At 36.1% G+C, this 17,256-nt stretch overlaps 1 protein-coding gene across 1 annotated transcript in view; it reads right to left on the reverse strand.

Annotated features, from left to right (window-relative positions):
- The window catches only part of LOC126176677 (serine/threonine-protein kinase Nek8), a 306,561-nt gene that overhangs the window by 60,490 nt on the left and 228,815 nt on the right, over nucleotides 1-17,256 (reverse strand). The window contains exon 18 of the mRNA XM_049923838.1: nucleotides 2,312-2,404. Coding sequence (XP_049779795.1) covers nucleotides 2,312-2,404 — 93 coding nt within the window. The remainder of the gene's footprint in view (nucleotides 1-2,311; nucleotides 2,405-17,256) is intronic.

The raw sequence follows: 17,256 nt of genomic DNA on the forward strand, positions 1-17,256 counted from the left end.
TGTAAAAGTGTTAAGTATAGATTTCAGTGGACACAAAATTTTAATAATGAGCATCACCACTGAAGGAGGGCAGGCAAACAACAACATACCTAAGTTTAAATATAGGATCTTCTGTCAGAAAAGCATAAATTTCTTTAATCCATTACCGTACAGTAAAGACTGTTCTGCTGTGCATAAATTGAAAGTATTGGTACAAAATTCAACATATTTCTAGAAGAACTGATACAGCATTTTAATACAACCTTTCCTCTATAAACGATAAATATCAGAAATAATGCAAGAGTCAAGGGTGGATTACTAAAGGAATTAGAACTTCTCATCAGAAGAAAATAGTACTGTATCAAATCTGCAAGGACAATAATGTCACAGCAAGTATGCATACTCACTACAAAACATACACAAAAATTCGACAAAAGGTCATAAAACAGGCAAAAAAATGCACAATGATATGCGTATTAAAAATTCTACAAGTAAAGTAAAAGCTTTGTAGGACATCATACAAAAAAAAAAAAAAAAGCAACAAGCAAAAACAAGAAAATCAATGATAACATTGTCTTGTTACATAACAATAAAAAATTTTACAGAAACAAGTGAAACAGAAAATATGCTCAGCAGCTATTTCATTGGAATAGCTAAAAGTTTTAAAAAACCTAATGTTGTTGGAAATCAGCAGCCAACAGGGAAGATCAACAGCTGTAAATTATCAATGTCTGTGGATCATGTGAAGAGGGAGGAAACAATCAAGGCTGTTACAAGTCTAAAAGCAACGTACTCAGCAGCAGTTGACTGCATACCCAACAGAATCTTACAGCTCTCCCTCCAAAATATTATTGACCCTCTCACTTACATACGTAGCTGCTCATCAGAGATGGGCTTCTTTCTTGATCAGCTAAAAATATGCAAAGCTATTCAAATATTCAAAGCTGGTGACAAAGGTAAAGTGATAAACTAACACCCCATTACGTGAACATCCTGTTTCACAAAGCACTGGGGAAAATAATGTACAGTAAGTTAATAAAGTTCATAAACAAAAATGGAGTATTTGCTGTATCTCAACATGTTTTCCAAAGTAAGAAATCAACTGAGACAGCAAACCTATGAATGCATAACCACTGCTCTAAAAGCCATTGACAAAACAAAGCAAATGGCAGGTATATTGGTAGACTTATCTAAGGTTTTTGACATGGTTAATCACAGAATCTAAAAAAGCTTGAGTACTATGGCATTAGGGGACTGGCTAATGAACGGATCTGTTCATTTCTCAATGACTGCAAGGTGTCCATTAGGCATGTAGACAAAAACACAAACAGTCTTGTAATACCTGTCAGAAGAATGCCCAATCAACTACAGCGTACCTCAAGGGTCAGTAATGGGACCTCTCGTTTCCCTGGTGTACATCCACAATCTGGATGTGCATGTTGAATAAAATAAGTCCAACTGTTTCTAATGTCACATGGAAGAACCTCTATCTCTTTATGGCTGTTATTTCTTTAACATTTATTGTGGCATAAACTACTTAACCAGTCAAGAAATTAAATTTAATGTGACATTTGCAGGAAATTATCTGGAAAATTACAACAACCATGTTGATCAAAAATCCAAGGGAGTGATCCAGCCTATCCACCCAGTAATTTACCAAATATAATTACAACATGTATTATAATATGGCTGCAGCACAAAAAAACACATTTATCTTCAAGAACTATTATAATTCTAGTTTGGTGAACTGCAGTTCTAAGAAATTTTCAGACCAAATTTGACAAACTGTTCACCAACAAAACGCATGCAAAGGTGAAAAATTTTGCCTGTGTATGTGACTTCAGTAAATCATTCATTACATATAGAACTCATGGAACTAGAGTACGATTCTAAATTATAAACTAGGCTGCACTCTAAAAGCAGTTTAAGACAGTTTTATAACCATTTACTAAAAAAATGTTTTCCAAATTTTCCTTGACATGCAGCATAAAAATTATCTTGCCCGTATCAAAGTACAGTTATGAGAAGTTTCTTCTATATTCACTATTCTTAGCCATTAATCACTGAACATGTTTGATCAGTATTTTTGACATTTTTGTTTGAGATTCCTTTGGTTTCCATATTCAGTAGCCTATTGGTCATCGGAATCTTTTATTTTGTTCATTTTTAAAGTTAAGAGTTACAGTAAAGTATATAAAGCACATAACTAATCTTTTACAATGACAGACTGTCATAGCATACAAATAATAATTTTAATCACAATTAATTTCCAGTGTTCAGTGATAAGTATCCAAAGTATTTCCTACACATCTTTAATCCTAAAAGAACGTACCATGCCAGCTGGTGCAAAAAATCTTGTTCCCCAGAAGTACACAGCATTTTCACTTGTGCCTACCACAGTATATGTTGGACCACATTTGACAAACTGGAAAAGAGAATAAAACTCGTAGCATTTCTTATGTTGATAATGTTTTGGGGGCTTTTATAATCAGTGATTTATTTAAATAAGAGACAAAAATCAAGAAATGGCAGGTGGAATAATGAAACATATGTGAATGTGAAAGTATGTAGATAGAAACAGAAGGAAACAAAATGGAAAGCAGACAGAATTGAAAAACAGTTTGACAAAGAGCAGAGAACATTGGAAATGAATAATTGTGTAATTCTTTCAGTCAGCCTGTCAGGCATGGAGGAGAATAACATAATGGACCTAATTAACCATTATTTACTCATAAGGTTAGAAAATGTAAACATACAATCAAAAGTTAAGACATGTGACCACCCAGTCACAAAATTTCAGAGGTTGTTCAGAGATACCTTCTGAGTATTCTGGTGTTAGGAATTCACAGTCTCTTGTGGCTCATTATAAAGCAGTAATGTAATTATTATTTGTTCAGTTTGTGAACCTAATTACATTTGATTCTGCAAAAATATTATCACAATAGTAAAAGAGCCTGTAATGTGCTATAACTGAAAGTACAGCAAAAAACACAATGTAATATCATCAAATACAAAAGCACTGTGAAATTTCCATTACTCCAAGAACAGCTCAGCATGGTATCATTATGCTACTCTCCCATTCCATTCAATATAGCCATGCTCAAGGTACAGACTAACTAACTCTTTATCAGTAAACCTATCCATACAGCTGTGTATCTCCATTAAAGTACAGCTAACACTGTGGAAAAAGCAATCCTAAGGCAGAACTGAGCAACAATTAATTCAAGCTTGGGATATAAAGAGTAAAGTGAGCATTAAAGTTATCCACAGCAAGTACAAGGACTGAATAGAGCTAGTTTGTTTCCAAAAAAAATTTGCGCTGTTGTCCAGATATTTTCAGTGCTATACAGATACAAGAATAAATGGAATTAAGAAATGAAACAATAGGCTAATACCCTGTAGTGAGCCTCAGGAGACTATAGGTCCATTACACCAAAATATTCAGAAAATATCCCTGAATAAATTTATAAATTTTGTCGATGGAGTTCTCATTCACCCTGTAGATAAATGACATGTGGCAGGTAGACACACATAAGTGGTTAGAAAATCTCTCTAGCTTTCAAGTTACAATAATGCTCATTTTCTAGTGTAAGTACATTCACCCCCATAAATTCCCTCCTCCTCCTCTCTCTCTCTCTCTCTCTCTCTCTCTCTCTCTCTCTCTCTCTCTCTGTGGTCTCTAGTGACTTGTTACAGGGTATTCGATTATAGTTTGATTTCTTACTCCCAATTATCTTTGGGTATGTATTGCACTAAAAGTGTCTGCACAGTGGTGCAGATGTTAACGTTATGCACTGATTGTTCTTGAACTGTAAATAGAGAAATACTACAGGATAACACCTTGTGCATATGGGTGGTTTCTTTTCCTTATTTTTGTTTGCTGTCCTCATCCCGGAACTCCTTTTATTATAATACTGTTTCAAAATAAAGATATAAATTGGCACTGCAGTAATGTTTATCATATATAGTTAAATGTAAAACCAAAGAGATTCATAAATAATTAAAGTTTTGATCCTCAACAAACGATTGAGTACAGACCACCAAATTTTGTCACATACAGTGACCAAGATAAGACACTGAACTGTTATTCATTAATTCATTGTGTCATATACATCCTATCCAGAAGGAGAAAATTCAGTGACATTTAATGAGACAAAGTACACACTGAATATAACAGAGGGAAACATTCCACGTGGGAAAAATATATCTAAAAACAAAGATGATGTGACTTACCAAACGAAAGCACTGGCATGTCGATAGACGCACAAACAAACACAAACATACACACAAAATTCAAGCTTTTGCAACCAACGGTGGCTTCGTCAGGAAAGAGGGGAGGAGAGGGAAAGATGAAACGATGTGAGTTTTAAAACGCACATCCTTTCGTCTTTCCCTCTCCTTCCCTCTTTCCTGAGGAAGCAACCGTTGGTTGCAAAAGCTTGAATTTTGTGTGTATGTTTGTGTTTGTTTGTGCGTCTATCGACATGCCAGTGCTTTCGTTTGGTAAGTCACATCATCTTTGTTTTTAGATATATAATGTACACACTGACATTAGCAAAAGACAAACAAGTCACTGTAACTGAATGAGCTGCATCCTTATTTGTACTGCTCTTTATATCCTGTTGATAGCTTGATATTTATTTGATTAAACTGATATCTTTCAAGATAATCATTACCAATATCCATAAACACAGAGCCACGTTTATTGTACATTATATTACCACATGACATTCAACTTTACTAAGGATATTGCTACCAGTACCCATCATATAGTTAATGGAACATTTAATCGTAAATCTAAATATTCAGATAATTTTAAGAGAAAGTGAGAAATAAGGTGTGTTTTTTAATTTCCCTTTTGAGTTATTTGATATTCACAGTGACTTAGAACCAGAGTAAATACCATAACATCGCTCAGAACCCTTTACAAGGAGGCATAATCTAAATGAAAATTATTTTTCTCTCTTTCATTGTGATTGTGTAGACTGCAGTTCAGATAAAATGGATTTTTATTTTCAGCATTAAATATCAAAAGGAATAAACATACTACAAAGAGGTGCAAAAAATCGAGTTTTTAAAACAGATTCTGCAATATGTACAGTAATTTACTTTATACGATATTCTGACTGAAGTACCGGCTTAAAACCTTCAAAAAACTGTGAATACTCAAGTTGCAGCTAATGAGGGGATAATAAAAAGAACTGGGGAGACAAAAAATTTGTGGCACAACTTGACTAAAAGAAGGGATCAGTTGACAGGACACATTCTAAAATATCAAGGGATCAGCAATTTAGTACCGGAGGGAAGTATGGGGAGTAAAAATCATAGAGGGAGACCAAGAGAAGAATACAGTAAGCAGATAGAGAAGGCAGTAGGTTTCAGCAGTTATTCACAGATGAAGAGGCTTGCACAGGATAGCAGGATAGATAGAGTAGCATGGAGAGCTGCATCAAACCAGTCTTTGGACTGAAAATCACAACAACACCAACATGTAGATTGAACCTAAAAATTGAGACACTGGTATAACAAAAAAGTGACAACTGATTAAATCCTATTGGATATCAACAAAATAACCATAAAAAAGTGACTTTGACACATATTTCTTAAAAGTGGGAAGATGAGAAATAAATTCAAGAAAATGCTTTTCCAATTTTAGTGTCTTCCATAACACTCATTAAAAAATTCACACCTGTTCATATTAATGGATGTACAGCATAATTTTCATGACTTCTATATGTTAAAATTGACAGTCATAAAAGCAATTTAGCAAACATGTGTTGGAAACAAATAGCTAGCCAGGGTCCTATCAACCTGATCCTACGTCCCTGGTAGAATTTTCACAGTCGCCTCCCCTCCCCCCCCCCCCCCCCCCCCTTTCATCATAAAGTTACTTTTCTGTAATTTTTCCTAATCACACTTAGCAATATTATAATTTTATAAGTAGCTTTAATAAAAATTTAGCATTATTGAAAAAATTTACACAAATGAACTATGCAGATAAAAAATATTGCAGCCAACAAATTAACTGTATTATTGCAAATAAATTACAAATCATGCAAACTTTCTAAAGAAAGTGGATGTACAACAATACCTATACCTTACAATATTATCAAAAGGAAAGTTGCAACTGACCATATAGTGGAGATATTGAGTTACAAATAGGCACAACAAGAAGATTATCACAAATAAGCTTTCAGCTAGCAAGACCTCCATCAAAAATAGATGTATAAGTATTTTTGACAAAGGCCTTGCTGGCCAATAGCTTATTTGTGGCAGTCTTTCTGTTCTGGCTATCTGTGACTCAGCATCTCCGCTATATAGTGAGTGGTGACTTTCATTTTCATAATATTGTTACATTCCATCCTGGATTTTCCATTGTTTAATATCTGTATCTTATTGTTTATGAGCCCTCTTTAGTACTTTGATTTTAATATGACATGTAATGAAGAACAGGTGTAGTTGTGACCATACTAGAAATGCCACACTGCATTGCACAAAACCAAGAAAAGAGGTGTGGAGCATCACACAATATCCAATGTGGAAGGCAAACCATGCCACTCTGCCATTTTTGAATAACAGCAAACAAGTTCTGTGCAGTGCTGGTCATCAAAGGGGAGTTTCTCACTACCAAGCCAGAACGAGGAGGTAATGTACTGACAGGAGTAGCAGGTATGTAAATTTATTTAACTTCTGTCTCAAAATGAGTGTCAAGTGGAATCATCAGAAATTAGGAAACTTAATAGACCTGTATTGAGAACAAATGGCACTGTAGAATCTGAAATATAATGATTACATAAAAAATAAATAAAAACACAATGCAAACATATTTCTGGATACAATGCTGTTCAGTACAGTTCTGAAGCACCAGCTGCCTGCCAATTAACTCTGACGCCTACACTTCTATGTTCTCAAATCAGGTAGCCCAGTCACCCCTTCAAGAAAGATATGATGTGCTTCCCTATCAGTACTGTGGCTCTTTTCCAGAATCTGTTAACAATTTTATCTCGTAAGTTGTACCGCTAATAAAGGAAACTTGAGATTAAGAATATAGTTTTTTCAGTGTATCATTATGAGCCATGCACACTTCAGGAACAATTACTGAGATGCTTCGCTTGGATATTTTAAATAGATACATAAAACATTTACACAAATCCAAAAAACACACTGCTATTGCCCTTTTCGCTTTCAAACATACTGCATTTCTAGAATTAGTTATTGTTTCTTTATTACTGCTTCAACCATGGGCATCCACAGAAATTTATAGAGGGGTGGCAAGATTATCACATAGCCATTTCTTACATAAATGAGTTGTTCAGTTCAGAGATGTGTCATGCAACAAGAACTAAATCTTATACATGACACAAAAATCATTATATCCAGAGAACTGATGGTTATTCTTGATGAATGAATATTCTATAATGGATAAAAACTCAGTAGTCCTCACACTGGTGAGCAGGTTGGGGAATGGGCAAGCCCCCTTGTGCATGCCTATGGTCTCAGTCAAACAGATCAATGTTCAAAGCCTGATGACATGCAATAAAAATATTGAGCTTACGATCAGTGTTTTGGGAGTCAACCGACTTCTGACTGGTCTAATACAGCCTGCCACAAATTCCTCTCTTATGCAAACCTTTTCATCTCATAGTAGTACTCTCACGCTGCATCCTGTTATTTACTGGATGTGTTCCAATCTCTGTCTTTTCCCTAGACCTTTTACCCTCTAAAGTTCCATCTAGTACTGTAGAGGCTATTCCCTGTTGCATAACACATGTCCTTTCATCCTGTTTCTACTTCCATATGTTCCTTTCTTCCCAGATTCTGCAGGGAACCACTTCTTTCCTTATCTTGCCAGTCCAACAAATTTTCAACATGCTTCTGTAGCACCACATCTCAAACACTTTGATTCTCTTCTGTTCTGCCTTTCCAACAGTCTGTTTCATGCCATGAGACCACCATTCCATGTCCTGAAACCTAAGCCATGGTTGGCTGCTTCAAGGTCACTCTGTCAGTGCCATGTCTGACTGCTCCTCATTGTGCAGTTTCTCACACAGTGTACATCTACCTCTACATCTCCAACTACATCCATACTCTGCAAGCTAATGTGAAGTCTGTGGCAGAGGATGTTTCTCACAGTACCCTATATTACATTATAGAGAATCAGGGAAATGACTTGTCAAATGCCACTGTGCAAGCTGTAATTAGATTAACTTATCTTCACAACCACTTGTAATCTACCCGCTTGTTCTTTGTTGCTGACACTGTCCACTATGGTAAAGTCTTTCCTGAAGATTTGAAATGAGTAAGATTTATGATAAACTTTTTAGTTTATTTATCTTCTCTAAGTTGGCTCCAGTTCTTCATTCCTAGGGGTCTGATTCTAGAAGCTGCAATTATCGTAATTTAGGTCCTCATTGCCAAATTGATCTACATAATTTTGAAGAATGTTGTTGCAGAATTTTCATTTTTGCGTTAATTTATTTTGTCACATTTTACTACATCACAGTCATTCAAATTTTCAAATTAACAAAGCCTAAAATTCCATTGTTCATCCAAAATACAAATATACCTCTGATCACATCAGAGGCATGCTTATTACTCTCTCACTCAGTGGAAATAACAATATTGCAAACAGTTTACAAGTTTTCTTGACAAATGAATCTCTATTAGTTTTAATTATTACTTGATAAATAAATCCAGAAGTAAAAATAATAAACAGTACTAGGTGGCATAATTAATAATAGAAATTTTAAGTGGGCCCATAATTCCATAATTTCAAATTTTTTTTTCTTTTTTCTAAAAAGAAAAAAAAATGCAGTTTCAACTGTACGGTCAAAGCTAATACATATCAATTGTAACAATTAAAATAAAATAATCCCTTTTCATAAATTTTAGCTTGAAATATAAGATATTCTTTGTAAAATCATATGAAACTTTTCAGAAAAACAGCTGAGGTAATACTGACTTTTCCAAAATACAAAAAATATTACTGGTATCGGCTACTACTGTTGAGGAAAAGTAATGCTAGAGGAGGATGTCCCTTTACACACTACAACAGCTTTAGGCTATTGGAGTACATTCCTAGATTCCTCACTTAATACTAACATTTGAAACTTTGTAAATAGGGTATCAAGAGATAGTTTTGTTGTAACTTCCCTGCATCCTACTACTGAAACCACAATAAACAGACTCTAATGTTGTGGGAACTAAAAGTAATGATTTTTAAACAAGAATTTATCTCAACTATTTCTGGACTCAAAGCTATCTGAAACCAGAAGCAAAAGGATAATTATAACTGCTTCATGATGGTTAATATTAGGTTTAATAATTTTTGGAAATTGGTTCCTCTGCTTCGCCTACCATAGTTTATTATTTTTTCATTAAAATATCACAACAAAGATCTAAAAGTGGTAAATTAATGTTTTAGTGTATGATGTAACTGTGTAGATAAAAAATCTACTCACCAAGCAGCTGCAGAAGAACACTCTTATAAAATGTATTGAAGTTTGCAAGCTTTCAGAGCCAATGGTGCCTTCTTCTGGCAGAAGGTTTGAAGAGGAAGGAAGGAGCCTTTCCTTCTCATCCTGTCAGATAAGTCTTCCCTGATCTGGGATTCTGCATAACTCTTATGAACTCCACCCCGTTTCCTAGACCTCACCAGTCCTTTTCCTGCACCCTTCTTCCTTCCTCTTCACCTTTCGGCCAGAAGAAGGATGTACTGGCTCCGAAAGCTTGCAAACTTTAATGCCTTTTATATGTGTGTTCTCTTACCACTGCTTGGCAAGTATAGTTTTTTTAATCTATCAAATTACATTATATTTTCAGAAATTTATTTTTGTCATTGATGAAGTAAATGCAGATAAAAATTGATGAAATATTACTTCAGAGTGAACAGACCTATGAATCCTCTTCAAGAAAAATTATGCCAATAATTTCGGGTTGAATCTTCATTTCTTAAACAATTCTTGTTGTATAATATTTAAAATAAACTGGAATATCTGTTAATTACATTCATTAAGTATCAGAAAAGGTGCTCTGAATAAATTTTTAGCTGTTGTTAGGACTTGCGATACTATAATCTATATTCAAAGGGTGTATCCAGACCACCTTCTTTCTTGTTGTGAATAACACATTTTTGTATGAATGAACCAACACAGTTTTTGCCTCATACACTGCAAGTAATCTGCTCAGCTACCAATTTTAACAGCCACAAGGTAAAAGTTCCTGGTGGGAAAATGAAATGCTGCATGACCAGCAAGCAGTGCTGTGCCAGCAGTGAGGCTGCAGTGGAAATGTAGCAAGACTACCCGTGAGCAGTAGGAAGTGATGTGCCAGTGGTTCGGCTGTACCATATATGTACCCTAGGTTTCTCACTAATCTCATTTCTTCTACTCCTCACTAGTTTTGTCTTTCTTTGGTTTACTCTCAGTCCTTATTCTGATTAGTACTGTAATCTGGTCATTCTATTCAGTACAGCATGTCTTGTAAATCTTTCCACTTTCACTGAGGGTAGCAATGTCATAAAAGGAATCCTGTCATTGATATCCTACTCAGCACTATCAAAACATAAATCACTTAAAAGATTACATCCACCATACATCCTTCAATATTTCAGCACTGGTGTCATCCACTGATGATGTTTACTATGTTTTTCCCCTTTCAGCTCATGACAAACAACTATGAAAGCAATACCTGAAATTTTCAGAATTTCGACCTTAATTTTTGTTGACATGCACCCATGAAAACTGGAACCATGCTGCACACCTATGAGCACTCTGCTCCATTAGTTACAGTTTTGCACTGCTCTGCATCATATGTTTCTGTGTGGCACAGTGCATTCGCGGTGGGCATGACTCCATTGTCACATCATGAAAAGTCCACTTTTGGTAAGACAAGCAACAAAGAAAAGAGGAAAGTGCTTTGTATGCATGTGCTACATGAGTCCTCAGTTATGCAATTAAAAAAAAAAAAAAATACTGCAATGTGATAAATAGGCTCTTCTAGAATGAGCTGTTCTTTGGAATCTTTGTTTCATAATCTCACTCCAGCTTGTTAATCATAGTCACCATAAATACACTGATCTGAAAAACTTAAGAATAAGATAGATAAAGCAACATAATATATTAACTACTCAGTGGAAATGAAAGAAAGTATGGGGGCATTTTGGCTGAGGTTACCCAGTTGTGTACAAAAGCTGAACATCACATGATACGGAGGCAGAGTGACTACAGCTGAAGGAACAGAAGACACTTGAGTGTGAATCAGCAAGTTGTGATGGTGCACTGAGGTGGTGTTCTTCATTACAACATGAACCACAGTCAACATTTATATACCTCACATAAGAATCATCAGGGAATTGAAAAAAGGACCAACTGTGATGGATGTAGCTCAGGATTCTGGTTTTATTTACAGCACTGTTTTATGTGCATGAGGAGCATTCTGAACCACAGGCACTCCAATTCAAAGGAGAGGACATGGTCGATCATAGTCAATTATATTAGAAGACCACAGCATTGTGAACAGGCATGAAGGGATCCACATAAAAAATGAGTGCAGTTGCAACCACATTTAACAGGACTACAAGGCAGGCAATCTTGCGCTCCACAGTGGCACGGTGGCTGCATGGGGGCGGCCTCTTTGTACGAAGACCAGTACATTGTGTACCACTCATATCTGCACATCAGTGGCACTGTCTGCAATGGTGCTGAGAGCTTAGAGACTGGACCACGGATGATTGGGGGTCACATGTTCTTCTTGGATGAGAGCAGATTCTGTCTGAGAAGTGATTCTGGACATACCCTCATATGGTGGGAATGCATAATGCACCGAGAAACATGATTGTTTTTGTGTTCCAGATGTTCTGTTATGAGGAGGCATAAGTTGCATGGGTGTACTGACCTCCAAATCTTTGAACATGGTACACTCAGCAGTCAGTCTTGTTGTGACAATGCACTACTTTCCCAAGTGTATCTTTTCAGAGGTACATTATTTTGTAAACCCTTATTGCCAGTTTTGTAAAGGCCTCGTCACTACTGCTGTGGAGGCCAAGTTGCCACTGTTGTTACGGTAGGCTGAGTTTGTGAAACGTCTTTTCATAGAGTACATCACTAAGACAATTTCTCCCTGCCACTATTACACAGCTATGCCCCTGGGTCAGGTAACAGGAGGAGAATGAAGGTTCCACAACCAACCATCAAATTAGTAATGAAGTCACACAAATGAGGTGTAAAGGTTTACTTATCCTTGTGACTTGTGAACAAGGAATTTGGCAACACTGCTTGTAAGATAACTCAAAAAAAGCCCTCAATGGCTAAGTGCAAATAGTTGTAGGTAAACTTCACAGTACATAGCAAATGCAATTTACAACAACTGTCTGTTCACTTCCAAGAGTTCACTAAATGATGTTCCCTGTCTAAGTCAACCCTGGATGATGATCTACAACCAAGTAGGCAACAGCTGCTCATCTATCTTCCGAGTAGGCTTCTGTCCATTGTCATCTGGTTATTGGCAGATTGTACTCAGACATCAATTGGCTGAGGCATTCTTCATCCTCAACATCGCCCACGGCAATGGTGGAACTTGCACAAGTGGCAAGTCTCTATGGCACTGGCACCAGCTCACATATTTGCATCTGTGGTGCTTTTGCCCTGGCTGTATCTTGTTTGGATGACACAGCATATTCTGCCCTGACTTCATATTTATGGATGACAATGTGCAACCATAGTGGGCAGTGCAGGTGAAGGAGAGCCTGGAATGATGGGATATTTGGCAAATGGATTGGCCTGCCTAGCTCCCTGACTTAAATTCCATCCAGCAGATATGAGATGCATTCTGGAGATGTATTGCATCATGTTCACATGCCCCAAGGACCATCCAACAGATGTCAACTGTGCTGCTAGAGGAATGGAACGTCCTACTACAAGAACTTCTTACCAACCTTGTGGACAGTGTGGCAGCATGTTGCAGAGCATGCACTGCTGTCTGTAATCATCACACATTCTTTTAAGAACCATGTCCCATCGTTTATAATGACCAGAAGACTGTCATAAATTGTGATGACTTCAGTGTAATTATTGTTTTTGAATTTCTGTTCCATCACATTGCATTATTCTTTCAGTTACCTTTTGTACTATACTGTAGTATTTCTTTCTGTGTATGGTCCAAGTGTTATTGGCCTATAGTACTTGGTAGCAACATGTAACATGAAAGTTACATGTGTCCTTAAGCTTTGCACATCAGTGAAACATTCAGTATAAAATCAGTGAATATATCAATGTTTGTGTTAGGTGCATTTAAAAGTGCACTATATAATGGTTTTTACAGTGAGAATAGTAACATTTTGAAATAACTTAGTACTGGGGTAATTGATGTTCACATGATAATGGTTATCTTTATTATGAGGCCTGTGCTTAAAATGTGAAAATCATCAAACAACTTTCTCCATACGCATGGAAAAAATATGTTTTGTACTACTCCTATAAACAAAATGAAAATTAATTTGAATTTGATATGACTGCCATTGAAATACGTCTAGCCTTAATTCACATCAAAGCTGAGTGCACACATCAGCAGATGAAATTTCAGGCCAGACATAAGCCTTTTACCAGAGAAGTGGCAGATAAAACTGCTTACCTAAACTTGAGTTTCTGCAGATGTGGATAATTGTCTTGTGTATGCAGTGTGGATAATAGTTTTCTTATCCATGCAGATCTGTACCTATAAATCTTGGCACACAATTTTTTTTTATAAAAGCACTGCACTGTGATTGACAGAGTGTTATAGTTATCTCATTTTATTACTAACCAATTCTGTGAGTCCTCTACGTTATCTGTAATTGTGTAGTATGAATTACTTATGAAGAATGTTTTACCTGACTTTAGTAAGCTTTTCACCTCGTTGGGCAGTGTATTACACAGCTTTATTTCTTGTTAGAAAGTGCTGTTTCCAGTTTTTTGTTTGTATTTCCTTGGTAAATGTAAGTCCAAACAAGTTCTTATCCCATGGTTATGTATACAACTTTTAATGAAATGGTTGGCAATATCTTCCCTGACATACAGATCAGACTGGTATATGTATTTATTTGGTGCAGTAAGGATGCCATTTTAAATAGTTCTGTAGAGGCAGTCAGTCTGAGGATATTTGAGATTTTTTGCAAAATTTTATTTCAAATATCATTTTCCATTGAATCTTTCCTCCCAGAATAACTTCATCAGTGCCTATGTGCCAGCCCAGCCCATCCTTCAGAACAGAAGCAGTATATTCTAGTAAAATCTGCTGAAGACAGCATCACTTCACCCATTCTGGCATCTCTGATGAGTAAACTGGTGTACCCATACCACCAAGTTAATCAATAGGGGATGTGGGATATGAGTCAGATGCGCAGTTGTTGGAGGGTCCTGGAGAGCAGAGAGGCACTGGTCAACTCTCTTTTGTTGTAGCTGTCATACAAAGCAGATGCTCTTCTGATTGAGTTTTCATACAGAGCGGACAGCCATGTGCTGTCTGTGTCCACTCGCCAGTAATGGCGACCAGCCATATGAACATAAATTGCCAGCTCTTCCATTTTCTGCTCTGTCTATTTCTGTGTTCAACTGTTAGGCTAGTAGCCCACCTCTACATCCACCTCCTTTCTGCATCCAGACACCAAGAACATCTTTAATCAACTCTTTTATTTCACTGCCACTTGTAACGGAACATATTAAAGGCTTTACTGTACCGAAGTATGCGATACCCTCCAAATTCAACCAGTTTAATGAGTATTTATGATTATAGAAAAGTTATTGTGTATGTTAACAATGATTGCATAACATGTCTGCATAAACAGTCAATCCATTAAATTATACTGAATAACTGACCCACACAAAAGTTTATATCACTTGATCACTGATACAGCAAATGTCATCATGTAAAAACACTAAGTTCATCTTAAATAATTAATATGAAGTACGAAAAATAGTGGCCAACTTAGGTATTTTGGATCTCCTTAAATAAAAATCACCCAGTGAAACCTATTTGTTCACTAGGAGCATTTTCACTCAGTATTCACGTAAGCAATCCTATTTGAGATGAAAACCAATGTAATTCTTAACCCAGATAACCCTGACGTCCTTCTGGAAGGACGATGTAACTCACTGTTGAAATTATTTACTTTTGCGAATAACGCATTGTTGCAACGGACTGTGACGCATTGTTATATGCAGTAGGCAGAGTCAGTTGCGCACTGCGACAGTCAGTTTGACGCTGTCATTTATAGTGAGTGAGAAACTGTGTCTTGAAAATAGGGCCGATTTTACCATGGACGAACTGACTGACCTTGTCATCGATGGGTATATATATTTTCTTTCATATTGAGTCAATAATTCTGAAACTTGTCATATAATATCTTAAAGAATTAACCTATATTATTTATGGGCTCATATTACGATTGAAAGTTTTCATCAGTTGTAATTCAATAATGTTTTCAATCGTCCTTCCAGAAGGATGTCAGGGTAATGTGTTGTCATTTTGTATTCACAGAAAACGATGTCACTTATGGAACATTTGGACATGTTAGAATCAAAAGATGAGGAAATACCTAATACTGGTGTGAATGTAAGATTACACCCTCCTCTAAATTCAACTGATGACGTAACAGATGAAGATTCGGGTGCTGAAGAAAATCCAAGTGTAGATAAATTCCCAGCAAGTCAGCTCAATGCTACTGCGCTACATGACCTAGAAGAGAGGGGTGTGGAAGCAACAGGAACAATAAGAGGAAACAGAGTTAAGAATTGTACTCTATCATTTGTAGATAAAATGATAAAAGAAAATAGAGGATCATATGAAATTTGTTCTGACTCAGCATCTGGGATTTCCATTGTACGTTGGAATGACAACAATGTTGTTACTGTAGCCACCAACTTTCACAGAGCGCAACCACTATGCTCTGTAGCAAGATTTTCCAGGGAACAAAAGAAAAGGATTAGCGTGCTTCAACCTAACTTGGGAGGCATAGATCGAACTGACCAAAATCAATTCCTATATAGATGCTCAGTAAGAGGGAAAAAGTGGTATTTCCCGATCACTGCACATTTTATAGACATTGCAGAGCAAAATACCTGGGACCTTTACAAGCACAACGAATAACCCATAGATCATCTGACATTTCGTCGTCGAATTGTCACTGCAATTCTTGAAAGTAACAAAAGAGTCACTACCAGCAGAGGATGTCTTAGTAAGAGGGCAAAACAAGATTCTAGATTTGATGGAAGAGAACATTATGTTGCTGAATTACCAACGGACGAGATAACAAAAAAGAAGAAGCAGCTGAAATGTCGAAGTTGCCACAAAAAAACTACTAGTATGTGTGTAAGATGTGACGAACCACTTCATGTTTGTTGCTTTTTGTCTTATCATACTAGTGCATAAAATATGTGTATAGGTTATTTTCTTTGTTTTTTGTATTTATTAGCTGCTTTAGCCCATAATTCAAATTTATTTGTTTATTTGAAAGTATGAAAACCAAAACAAGTTAATTGTGCAATGTCATATACTTTAAAAACATGTTCCCTTATTGTCCTGACATCCTTCTGGAAGGAGGCCCATTTTTGGAAATACTAAATAAAAATAAATACTCAAATTTGTTTTTACTTTCTTCCTTACAACCTTGTGAATGAATGTAGATAAGATATTAATCAATTCTTGAAAAACAAATAATTCAGGACTATCTGGGTTAATAATTCATGTTATTTACTTATTTATGCAAATTAGAGAAGTCAATTGACAAACTTCTAAAAAACGGCCTTTTTGTAACAAAGAATTATTCTGTCAAGTCAACAAATCTGTCTGTCATTTTAATAACATGTTAAATTATGCCACTTGATGCAAATTAATAACTTTTCTGCACAAATTATGATAACAGATGTACATGTGACTTATAAACTATATCTCTTTTTAGTAGTTCTTTGACAATGTTATAAATACGAGCAGCAAGAAGGGTCGAGGGGGCAGTCGGAATGTCACTTTGGTAAAGTGTGTTTGTGTGTTATTGTTTGAGGTGGATAAACAATGCAAAGAACATGTAAAGGAAATACTACTTTGTGTTGTGTCATGGTCTTTGGTGGACAGTGGAATTAAGATGGCCACCAGAGTAATAAATATTTGAAGTTTACATATTTGTTGGTTTTGCTCATTCTTTATCATCAAAAGCACATAAAAACACGGGACCACATGTTTTTAACCCTAGACAACCAGATGTAGAGCCATCATCACCATTGAGAGACAGCAGCGATCCAGCAAGTA

The sequence above is a fragment of the Schistocerca cancellata genome, chromosome 3 (genome assembly GCF_023864275.1).
Source record: "Schistocerca cancellata isolate TAMUIC-IGC-003103 chromosome 3, iqSchCanc2.1, whole genome shotgun sequence".
In the NCBI taxonomy this organism is placed as follows: domain Eukaryota; kingdom Metazoa; phylum Arthropoda; class Insecta; order Orthoptera; family Acrididae; genus Schistocerca; species Schistocerca cancellata.